Below are 12,509 nucleotides of genomic sequence, written 5' to 3'. Positions count from 1 at the left end.
CATGAGGAGCTGAATTCATCATTGACTCATACCCCAATCGACACTTAGTTTCCATGGTACTGGCCCAGCAAGCCTCTCTTACAGTATTTACTGTAAGAAACACTCATTCCATATTCACAAATCCAGTGCAGTTGGTGTCTAATGAGAGAGCCATCTAGTCTGCAATAAAGGGTGTGGCAGATTGTCACTACCCAAAAAACCAGAGTAGCTTTAATATGCATTGTCGAGAACATCGATTTGTGAACAAAAAAAAAAATCAAATTAAGCAAATTTCAACCTAGACTGAATAGGATGCAGTCAAAGTAGAATACGGAGGAATTTTTCATTTGCAGCAGATGAGCTAGATGATTTAAGCAAATGCTGTCCACCTCTAGATTCTATCAGTCAGCGATTAAAAGGTAAAATGCATGGTGGATAGCTATGAGTTTGTTCAGATGACTCACTTATATTCATATGTTTATATTGCTATCATAAAGCCCTGAGGTACAGTTGTTACAGGAACTATAGAGGTTAATAAATAAAGACACATAAAATAAGTTAGCCCTGGCTTCTGGGCCAGCGACACTTAGGGCTTCAACCCTGAGCCAACCTGTACTCAAAGCAGCCTCTTAACCTGCACAAACCTGCAGTCTTACTCTATAGCAGCGTGCTGCTTCCCACAAGAAAACATTTGAAGGAAAGCCTGAGAATCTGGGGCATGTTTGTAATATCTGATATCAAAACTTTCTGGAGTACATCACTTCAGCTGTACTACTTGCTATGGTCAATAACGAACGAAATACTATTTACAAAATGGTACCAGCAACTCCATTTGCCAGCTCCGGCAGTGCAGGTTAGCCAGCTTGTTAGATGATCATTGGAAGGTTGTTTGGAGAAGGGTTTCTTGGTAGTTAGTGCTTTGTACCAGTGCTGAGCTCACCGTCAGTGCTTAACAAATATATACTGAATAAATAAGTAAAATATACGAGTCCTGTAGAGCAGAGCATCCTCCTTTTAGATACAAGCAGCGAACATAAAAATATGTGGAGAGAGCTACAGCACACTAAAACACTTCAGGTTTCAGAGTAACAGCCGTGTTAGTCTGTATTCGCAAAAAGAAAAGGAGTACTTGTGGCACCTTAGAGACTAACCAATTTATTTGAGCATAAGCTTTCGTGAGCTACAGCTCACTTCATTGGATGCATACTGATGAAGTGAGCTGTAGCTCACGAAAGCTTATGCTCAAATAAATTGGTTAGTCTCTAAGGTGCCACAAGTAAAACACTTCAGGAATTCTTACAGGAAAAAAAAACTTTCAATGCTGGTGAACTCTGACATCTCCCTTCACTCCCTTTTGCATTTCTTCGTGCAGGCATACAAGGTGTTAAAAAGGACTATTACTAAAGACAGACTAGGGTCTCTTCTTACTCAGACAGGACTCTACTTGTTATGAGCTTTACCACTTGGCTATTTGAAAACAAACAAACTCAGTCATACTGAATCAGAAATATTAAGAGTTACATCCACAGCTTGTGTAGAGAATTGCAGAACTTTACCCAGGTGCATTCGCACCAAAAAAACCTCAAAGTTCCATATGTTAAAAGAACTCAAGATCATTTCATGTTAAAAAATAATCAGACAGATTACATTAAACTTTAAATATTGCCCAGTTAAATGAAATAGTCTGCTGGGTGCTGCTCTGAATTACATCAATGCTGCATAAAACCCTTGAATAGAAAATACAGTTTCAAGCAAGGCAGGTGGTCTCACTGCCTACTCCCCTCCCAATTCCACCCTTTAAGAAGATAAAACAACTGATCACCATTTTGGTTCCACATACCATGTGCATCAAAGAATTCATCATCTGAGCTGTCGTCTGAATCTCTGGCAATGCTCTGCATCCTCCACTCGGATATACTATGGCGGGAGGGGCTTGCTGGAAAAAACAAAAAAAAGGCGTATGCGGAAAGCTACATAAACAAGGCAGAGTGTTCCTGACATGGTCTTCGCTACAGGAACATAGTCATGTGCACCTTGTGAAAATCTATCACTGCAGTGATAGATTAAGGCACAATATTCCAGTGATGCTGGTGTGATGTCAATGTACCACTTTACAAGTCCTGTTTGCTTACTGTGGTTATAACCTGCCCGCAAGCTGCCACATTAAAGCAAGCTGTTTGTATCACACTTACGCTATTTTGAACGGCAGCTATTTATAACCATTAGTAGGATGTGTAAAATCATTTTGTTTTTAAAGTTTGCAATTAAAAAGGAAACAGTCTGATTTGTAAGCCTTCTGCTACAGCTTCCACTAACTTTCAGATGGGAAACTATATGGAACAGCATGGAGAGAAATAATCTGTTTTCTAGAAGGAAATTGCTTCCATACCAATTGGAACAGAGATCTATTTGAACTTTAACTGGGGTGATTTAAATAAAATGTGATCAAACTATTTTTATGGAAGCTCTCAGTGTGCACTATGGACAGATTTACACTCATACAGTGAGAATAAGAGAACATGACAATTCCTTCAGCGTCTGTTTGCCTCCCTTTTCTTACATCTACTTGATCCCTTTCATTTTCTATTTCAAAGATCATTGTGCTAAGTAAACCTTTTGTGGCGTTAGCTTTCAAAATGCAATTTAGAAACTAGCTACTGTGAACTCTTTTCAGCTGAGCTCTTCACAAGATACTAAGCCAGCTAAAGTGAAAATCATACACAAAGCAGCAAGAGAGACCAGCTCTCGCTCTCACTCTCTCAGTTTCACTCATGATTGTGGTCCACCAGTCAATGTTATAGAACAGGGAGCACACACAAAGTACCTGTGGCAGCAGCATTCTAATGTAACACAGCAGGGTTAAAATGTTCATTTAGCACACAAAGGACACTGAATGGCTCATGTTATTGTAATGGCTGTATGAAAACTATTTATGCTATTGCTGTAACAGGGTTAAATATGTGAGTCAGATACTTCCGATTCTAATTTTACCTCCTAATTGTCATGTGATAAGACCACTGCGACCCTGAGCAGAGGCAGTTAATTACAGCTTAGTTGGTTCTGTAGCCCCCGACTATCCCACCATCCACCCCTCTGGGAATAGCGAGCAGTGTGATTGGCATAGCCGAGCTAAATCACACTGGAATGACGTCAAATGCACTCGCATGCTAGTTTCTAAAAATAGAGCACATAATAATATATGGGATGGTGACAAGAGCCCCACTCACACCAGGGGTCTTGCTTAGGCAGTGTAAAATGGATCAAATCTGCATACAAAGAGAGAGAGATACTTTCTTGTCAAATATCAGGGGGTAACCGTGTTAGTCTGCATCCACAAAAACAACAAGGAGTCCGGTGGCACCTTAAAGACTAACAGATTTATTTGAGCATAAGCTTTCGTGGGTAAAAACCTCACTTCTTCAGATGCATGGCCTCCACGAGAGCTTATGCTCAAATAAATCTGTTAGTCTTTAAGGTGCCACCGGACTCTTTCTTGTCAAAGGCAGCTGTAAATCCAGACAGCTCTTCGCATTTATGTATGTGAATATGCTGCCGTTTCTTAAACCTAGCATGAAAGAGGATTAAAATATCTCCGTGACGTATTTCCCAGCTCATTGCAATTCACTCCTTTCATCAGTTTTTCCAGTAAAATCCATGCCAATCTGAAGTTTAAAAATCATGTTTTGCTACCAGTGAAAGCCGTTAAAGTGAAATCCTGAGAGATGCTGAAGAACTGCAATTTCCATTGGCCATGTCTACACCAGGGGACAAAAATGGTGTGTTTCTTACAAGGAGATAGCTAACAAGAGATGGCTCTGTCACTGTAAAATCCCAGCACAGCCAAGGCAAGTGGTAGTTTTATCTCCAGGTAAGTGTGTAGCAAGTGAAGAGATTGCTACTCACCTTGTGGAGTAACTGAGGTTCATCGAGATGGTTGTTCCTGTGGGTGCTCCACTTTAGGTGTCTTGGCGCCCTGCACTTCTAATCGGAAATTTGTAGTAGCAGTGCCCTGGTTGGCCGTGCACGCGGCAGCCATCTCGCGCCACTCCGAGTGGTTACCCCATGTGTGCAGCCAACCATCCCCCAGTTCCTTCTCTACCCCAAAGGATCAACATGAAACTCCAAAGTGGGGGGAGAGGGGGTAGAGGAGTACTCACAGGAACTACCATCTCGAAGAACCTCAGTTACTGCACAAGGTGAGTAACCTTTTCTTCTTCAAGGAGTGTCCCTGTGAGTGCACCACTTTAGGTGACTGTTGAGCAGTGCCCCTCGGTGGAGAGGAGGGGCTTCGGAGTTGATGTATGTACAGTGGAGAGCACTGAGAGTCCAAAGTGAGCGTCTGCGGCTGATTGTGCATCACAGCAACAGTGTTTGGTAAAGGTATGGGCTGATGCCCAGGTAGCTGCTTTACAAGTGTCCGTGATGGATACGTTATTGAGAAAGGCTATCGACGTGGACAGCGCTCTAGTGGAGTGTCCACGAAGTCCAGAGGGAGCTTGCAGATCATAGTTTTGGTAACATAATTGGAGACAGGTAGATATCCACTTAGAAAATCTCTGCTTGGAGCTGGTTTGACCTTGGGAATGTCCTGTTGTGGATACAGTCTAGATGATTTTCTAAATGTTTTTGTTCTGTCTATATAGAACGCTAGCGCTCTGCAGATATCCAGCATGTGAAGGGACGCCGCTTGTTGTCAGCATGCGGTTTAAGGAAAATACAGGTAAGTAAATGGGCTGGTTGAGATGCAAGGGGGAGGCAACCTTGGGTAGGAACTTAGGATATGGTCATAGGATTACCTTGTCTTTGAGGAATGTTGTATAAGGTGGGTGAGCCATTAGGGCACCCAGCTCTTCCACCCTTCTTGTTGATGTGATAGCTACTAGGAAGGCGACCTTCATGGATAGGTGCAACAATGAGTAGGTCACTAGTGGTTCAAAGGGTTTGCCCATGAGGGCACAGAGAACGAGATTGAGATCCCACATGGGAGTCGGGTCCCATAATGTGGCATACCTATTCTCTAAGCCCTGGTGGAAGTGCTTAGTGGGTGAGTGAAGATGGTGACTCTGTCCACCTTAGTGTGGAAGGAGGTGATGGCTGCTAGATGCACTATGAATGAGCTAGTAGATAGTCATGATTATTTTTAGTGTCAGTATGTAATCAAGGATTATGGGTAGTGGGGCCGATTGTGGAATAATCTGCTTTTCCTGGCACCAGGTACAGAACCGTTTCCACTTCTGTGTGTATGTCTTCCGTGTGGTCAGCCGCCGGCTGTTCTGTAGTATGTCTGGTACTTCCTTGGAACAGTCTGTCTCAAGTTCTGTCCTCCACAGATCAGCCACGCCTTGAGATGGAGTATTGAAATGTTGGGGGTGATGGAGGTGTCCTGTGTCAGCAAACGAGGCATGAGGAAAAGGGTTCATGGTGGTGTCACAACCATCTGTTTCAGGTACGGGAACGATGTTTGTCTGGGCCAAGTTGGGCAATGAGGATGACTCTAGATTTGTCTTGCTTGATCTTGTGAAGGACACGGCTCAAAAGGGGAATTGGGGGGAAGACATACAACAGTGGGGCTTCCCATTTCACAAGAAAGGCGACACCCAGAGAGTCGTGTCCCAGCCTGGCCCGGGAACAGTACTGCAGCCACTTGGCATTGTGGGCCATTGCGAAAAGATCTATTGAGGGGAATCCCCATTGTTTGAATATAGTTTTTAGGATTGCGGGATCCATCTCCCACTCCTGCGTTTGTGAAAAGTTCCTGTTTAGCTGGTCTGCTGTGGCATTCTGGCAGGTAGAATGCCATGATGCCTATGTTGTTGTAGATGCACCATTGCCAGAGGCAACTGCTTCTGCACAGAGTGGATAAGATCAGGCCCCTCCTTGGCAATTTATATAAAACATAGTCGCCAAGTTGTCTGTGAGAATCTGGACAGTCCTGTTGCAGATTAGGGGGGACAGTGATGGCAGGCATTTCAGACTGCAAGTCAGACAGCATTTGAAACCTGGAGAGCCCGGCATGTCTGAGAGGCTATGTTGAAAGCAAGAATGGGAATAGTTCCATTCTTATGCCTCTTTTGTTGCTGGGTAATTACCCGCATGAGGTGGGGGAAAGGGGAGGACTAGGAGAGGAAATATTTTTTTGGGTTTTTTAATGGTAAAGAAAAATTTAAGGAGAAATTAATAAAGAAAGGGTAGTAACTGGGAAAGAACTGAAATAAGAAATATCAAAAGCTGAGAGGCGCTGCTGTCATTCTGACTGAAGCCAAAGGAGGTAGAGAAGGAACTGGGGGACAGTTGGCTGCGCAGGCAGGGTAACTGCTCAGAGTGGTGCGAGACGGCTGCCGCACGTGTGTAGCCAACTGGGGCACTGCTACTATAAATCTCCAATTAGAAGCGCAGGGCGCCAAGACACCTAAAGTGGAGCACCCACAGGGACACACCTCTAAGAAGAACTGTAGGTTGTCCTGTGTGGTTCACTTCGCCCAACTACATCAAAGGGATGAATTCTGGCCCCAAGGACTTCAATGGGCCACATTTTCACTCTAGGATTTTGCAGTGACATAGCTAACCTACTGCAAAACACACACAACTTTTTTGCTACTGTAAACCCTGCCACTGTCTTCGATGTGACTTGTGCCTGACGGAAACACTGAGTTAAGATGTCAGGAGTCATCTTTTTCAAAGAGTGGGTCAAGAAAATGAGGAGTGTATAGTAAAGGACACTTGAGAGAATATGACTTCCTACTGCACAGGGGAGATTCATGGGTCTGAAGTGAGTCCTTCAGTTAGGTTCATTGGAGCCTCTTGGACATTTTTTCCTGCACGGCATTTAAAAGGTAACACAAATATGATCCATGGTGGCATCTGATCTCCTTAGCCATGGATGATGGTTAGAGGACATCAACAGTAGCAAAATGCAACAGCTGTCATTCACCTCTCTCTTTACTGACAGTGGTGACCTGCGTTATCTTCCCAAAAGGCCAATTATGGTGCTTAGCTGTGCAAACTACATTGCAGCAGCCTGGGAGCCAACCCCCTCCTTGGAAATGAACGACAAGCAGTAACATTTATCGCTGACCAGGGAGGATTATGCCTGTCACTAACTATATTTCAGAGAAATCCAAAGCAGGAGACATGGAATCTAACAATCAGATCAAGGCGTATTCAGTGATTCTCTCTCTGCATCTAGCATTTCACATCAGACAGGCACATGTCCAGAGAGAGATCATCGCCCGAGGAATTAAACCTTATAAAAACTTCCATGTCACTAACAACAGGGACTAATCCCCCCTCTATGGTGCCCTGCTTGTTTTCTTTGACAACAATCACTGCCACCAGCTCCCACTGCCTTCCCTCATTTCCCCTTTTCGTAATTTATTTAACTGTGATGGAATTCATGGCAATGTCATTTCAGGAGCCGCTGTTGCAGCATGGGCATAACCCTCAACACAGCTCCATCAGAGGGGACTTTCACACCACATGCACAGGCTAAAGAAGCGACTCAATCAGCTTGTAGCAATAAATAAGCTCTGACCCATCATATGGGCTAGCCACTAAAATGAGACATGATCACACTTACCCAGCATGTTACATCAGCACACTTTATGCTTGAACCAAGGCAAGAGTTGTATGTTTTTTCCTAATGCAATTAATCCCATTATGAACATCTCACCTCCTCTTTTTGAAGATCGCGAGGATTTGGAAGATGTGGACCACTGCTTGGTTATCCCTCTCCCAGACATGGCTTCACCAATATTACTAGCAGCGTCTGCCACGTCGTCAGAGGACATGGCCTTGCCTTCAGCATCATTCTCGCCTGGGGAATCTTTGGCTCCGTGTTGCTCTGCCTCATTTTCACTGTAGCTGAACTGGGCCATCTTCTGAGCCAGCATCAGCTGTGCCTCCTTCTCGAGCTGCCGGATGTCCTCGATGGTGAGCCCATACCATTCATCCTGCCAGCACCACGCCTGCCGGTGGGCTCTTACCATTACCTTCCGAAGGCCTGCAAAGCAACAACATGCCAGTGACCAGCAAAGCTAACACACTACAGGAACGTTATTCGTTTAGCAGAAGACTAAATCACCACTGAGTTGATTTTAGTGGCATTAATTACACAGAGCTAACCAATCTGCCATAAAGAGGTCTCTGTTAGGAGGGATGTTACCAGCCATTTGAAATCTAGAGAGACTGGTCAGTTCACTAATCCTTGACCACAGTGACTCAAAGCTGACACTGCACTGATGTTCAATGGGCCAGAGTCTGCACCACTAAAGACAATGCAAGTTTTGCCACTGATTTAAGTTGGGGATGGTTTCATATAATCCAAACCCAGAGCTGGATTTCATGACCGGCTCCTCTCTCTCTATAATGAACCTAACTAAAAAGCCAGACCCAGCTATAACTCACACTCCGAATTTTGGGAGGTTTGAAGTCTGGATCCAAATTGTGTAGGTCAGGTATTTATCCCTGGTCAAAGATTTGCCTGGTTTCCTATCCAGGAGAGTTTCAAACGGTGCTATCAGGTTTTCCCATGAATATTGCACGCAGCTCTACTTGTGGGCAAAATGGAATAATGAATATGAGCTTCCAAACTAGTGGCACAGGAGGAGAGAGAGAAGAGGAAATAATATTTTATTTCACAACATACAGGCTCTTTTTACTGACATATTAGAAACATCTAGTGGATAATGACATCATTTAGCATTTTATTCCAATGCACCACATTTCTCAAAGGGAGATCCTTCCGAACATCCACAAACATGAACAATATTTATGACTGTGCTCCAGACACTTTCTTCCAAAGTTAAACATGATGACCACCATTACCAGGACATTCAACTTTAAAGCAGATGTCATTGCTTGGGATTTTCAATGAGGACTACTTAAAATCTCCTGGTCGATCATGTCCTTAAACTGGTGATTATCTCTGATGGATGCAAAGGGCATACAAACAGCACATTCCAACTTTCAAGTCTTTTACAAACATTAACAAATTCATTCTCACAAACCCTTCAAATAAACAACATTATCCCCACTTTACATATTGGGATACGGAGGCAGAGATGAGTTAACGGACTTGCCCAAAACAACAGAGGTGAGACTGGAAGTCCAGAGTTACTGGCACTTCAATTATTGTATCGAGTCCCCACATTCTGAGTGGGAATGATACTACATAGGAAAGCTCTGCAGACAGTCACCATTCCAATGAGGCCTCTGACCTAAGATCACTGGCCACAATTGTGCTTCTGATATAATGAGCCACAAAGAGGTCACTGAACTGCCCCAGGATTATCGAAGCCAATTAACAATTAATTAAGGGGAAAAAAGCAGTCAAGGCAGTGGGTAAAGACTGGCTCTCTCAGCCCCACAGAGAATAGAGATGGGACAGACATAGTAAAGCCATCGTCCACGCCCTCTGCCCCTGGCCAAGGCAAAATTGCTCCCCACAGAATATAGTTTTCAGTTGTTTGTATCACATGATATTCACAGCTTCCTTAGGAAAGCCATTCTTAGAAATCTAACTACCACAAAGATTTTCCAGATCTTCAGTCTAATGTTACTTTTGCTTAGTTATCTATTGTTTTGTAGCAGCCTAAAAATCATTTCTCTCCCTTCCCTGTCACTTGCACCCTTTAATTATTAGTAACATATTACCCAATACATCTTCCTCCTCCCCCCCTGTGGTTGTTTTTATACATATATTTGATTCTTTCTTTCCATATCAGCCCATAGACAGTGTTGCTGCTATTCATTCTGGTGAGTTCTCTAGTCAGTCTGCTAAGCATCACGAAGTCATTTATTGCCTCTGATAGAATGACTCAAGACAAGGAGGAGGTATATTGGGTCATTGGTTCTTGTGTCAGATCAGTCTGAGCTCACCGTATGCTCAGGCTATGTTTGCAAAATACAATGTCGTGTATCAATATTTTGTGCGTCCTTGCCAGGCATCCACTGCCCTTTTTCAAGAGGTAATTTCATGCAACACATACATGTCCTAGCCACCGCATTGTGACCTTTTGGGGCAGGGCAGCATCTCAATTCTGTTTAAATTCCCCCAGTCCAATTTGATTTTGTTTCACCAATCAGATTATTTATCATAGACTTGCTGGGGAACTCTTTAGCTACGGGTGTCATCGCCAATGCCTTTCCCAAGAACAGCTGGACATTCAGCAGCTACCAACAAGGCTTAAACTCCCAGTCACATATCCCCCTTTTTTCTGTGGCTGAGAGTCTAAAGCCAAGAAATTTTTTCACTAGTTTCAACTGTACTGTGCTCTGCTCTGCCACAGCTGTGGTTGAAATCTACTGTGGGTTGGAATTGGCACTTTTTAGGACGGTGGCAACACTCTGAAAAGTATTGCTTAAGCACCTTGAGAAAGGGTGTGTGCTTGGTCTGATCACAGTGACCCTTCCAGCTCCATCCCAATGCTGGAAGCCTGCTTCCTCTGCCTGCCCCTATTCCAGAACTCGGGAGGCTCGTTAGCATGACAATCTCTGCTCATGCTACTGAATGCAGCATCCGATGAAGTGAGCTGTAGCTCCACTTACGCTCAAATAAATTTGTTAGTCTCTAAGGTGCCACAAGTCCTCCTTCAGTAATGCCTCAACTGCTCTGCTTCTCTCAGAAACTCTCTGTGTAAAGGCTTAGAGAGCTCTGATCACAGACGTTTGTTTTAATCATTAGGACCAAGAAAATCACATGGGATAAGCAGTCAGCCTCCTTTAATTCCTCTTCACCTTCCTGTCTCACTCCCCTTCCCTTAGATTATAGGAATTACATGTATAACCCCCATCCCAACAACAAGAGAGCAGTCCATCTCTTCTGTACTAGAACTGGATGAACGGTTTGGCTGGAAATCTAAATCACCTCTTCCTACAGCACTATTCTTTTGAAAATGACATCATGGGGCTCCCTGTTTATTGTGTGCCTGTCATTCCAGACCAGAAGTTTTCATTTAACCAGTAAAGACATGTTTTTTTCTAACTGCCAGCCCCGCAGACTCAACCTGGGATATGACAATTAAGCTGGGCATGGCTCTTTCAGGCACAGGACAAGATCTGGAGAGGGATAAAAATGAGATTGCAGTGTACAATTTGGCCTCTAGAAAGAATCTTTCTTGCTGTCTATGATCTAAGTTCTTACCTTGCCCCCACTGCCGCAATATCTGAGCATATCACAAACATACTGAATTTATCCTCAACACCCCTCTGAAGTAGAAAAATAATATTGTGGCAGCTTGACAGATGGAGAACTGTAGCACAGAGGGACGGACCATGTAACCTTTCCAAAGTCACAAAGGAAGTCTGTGGCTCAACTGGGAATTGAACCCTGACTTTGAGTGTCTGTCCAGTGCCTTAATCACAAGACCATCCTCCCTGTACACGAAGGGATTCCCAGTTCCACTGCCAGATCCCAGGAGAACTTTCTGGGGCTGTCAGAACAAAAAGCATTTTACTTGTAAGCTGGGCAAATGTGATCTAGTGTCAATAAGAGAAAATAACCATGGAACTTCAGGATGCTATTTTTACAGAATAGAGCTGCAACAACCTGGAAAGTTGCAACAGACCCTGCTGAGCAAACCACTATCGCATGGTAATGTGGGTCAGGTTTGCTGAACTTGGTGGAACTAACCTTTACTGAATTGTGTTCTTTCACTTTTGACGCTTTTAAGGTACATGTACATTGCAGTTGGCAGCATGTTTCCCAACTCAAGTAGACTTACATGCACTAGCCTGGCTTGAGCTAATGCACTAGAAATAACAGTGTAGCCAGGGGTACCATGGATGGGCCAACTTGGGCTAGCCCTGTGAGTATGGACTCCTAGGGGGTATGTACTTAAGAACGGTCCTACTGGCTCAGACTAAAGGTCCACCTAGCCCAGTATCCTGTCTTCCGACAGTGGCCAATGCTGGTGCCCCAGAAGGAATGAACAGAACAGGTAATCATCAAGTGATGCAACCCCTGTTGCCCATTCCCAGCTTCTGGCAAACAGAGGCTAAGGACACCATCCCTGGGCAGCTAACCCGAGCCACCACCATGCTAACCCCAGCTATATTGCTGTTTTTAGAGCATGGTAGCTTGATCCTGTCTAGTCAAGCTGGGAAGCACTCTCCCAGCCTCAGTATAGACATATCTATAGATTGGAATGCAACAGACTGGTCCAATAACATGAAGAAAAGCTAGTGTTACCTTGTAGTCTCCTAAAGAGCTCTCTTTTGCTCATAAAAGAGACAAATAGTAAGGGAGAATCAGAATTGATTTTCATCTTGAGAAATTTAGAGAGAACAAACTGTCACAAAGCCCTGGCTTGTCTCATTCCCATTCTCACCTTCATTTATGGAATGAGCACAACCCTGTTTGTGCTTATGCAGACAAGACACCCACTAAAGTCAATGTGAATTCGGCCTATGAAAGAAATGCAGGAACAGTCTCTTTATGGATAAGCACCAAATACCTCTTCAGCCTACATAATAATAATAGTTAGTGAAGAATGTGGTTTTATTAACTCTCCAGGGAGTGTAACATTTTGACT

The 12,509-nt window shown here is 43.8% G+C and overlaps 1 protein-coding gene across 12 annotated transcripts in view; it reads right to left on the bottom strand.

Annotated features, from left to right (window-relative positions):
* Positions 1 to 12,509, bottom strand: part of PITPNM2 (phosphatidylinositol transfer protein membrane associated 2) — a 211,905-nt gene that overhangs the window by 56,931 nt on the left and 142,465 nt on the right. For all 12 annotated transcript variants that reach the window (XM_074972413.1, XM_074972414.1, XM_074972415.1 and 9 more), the window contains 2 exons: positions 7,649 to 7,978; positions 1,820 to 1,915 (listed from right to left, as the gene is read on the bottom strand). In XM_074972413.1, the coding sequence (XP_074828514.1) occupies positions 1,820 to 1,915; positions 7,649 to 7,978 (426 nt within the window). The remainder of the gene's footprint in view (positions 1 to 1,819; positions 1,916 to 7,648; positions 7,979 to 12,509) is intronic.

Source organism: Natator depressus, chromosome 15 (genome assembly GCF_965152275.1).
Source record: "Natator depressus isolate rNatDep1 chromosome 15, rNatDep2.hap1, whole genome shotgun sequence".
NCBI classification, from domain to species: domain Eukaryota; kingdom Metazoa; phylum Chordata; order Testudines; family Cheloniidae; genus Natator; species Natator depressus.
The sequence above is the reverse complement of the archived record's forward strand: the minus strand, read 5'-3'. Positions and strand labels throughout refer to the sequence as shown.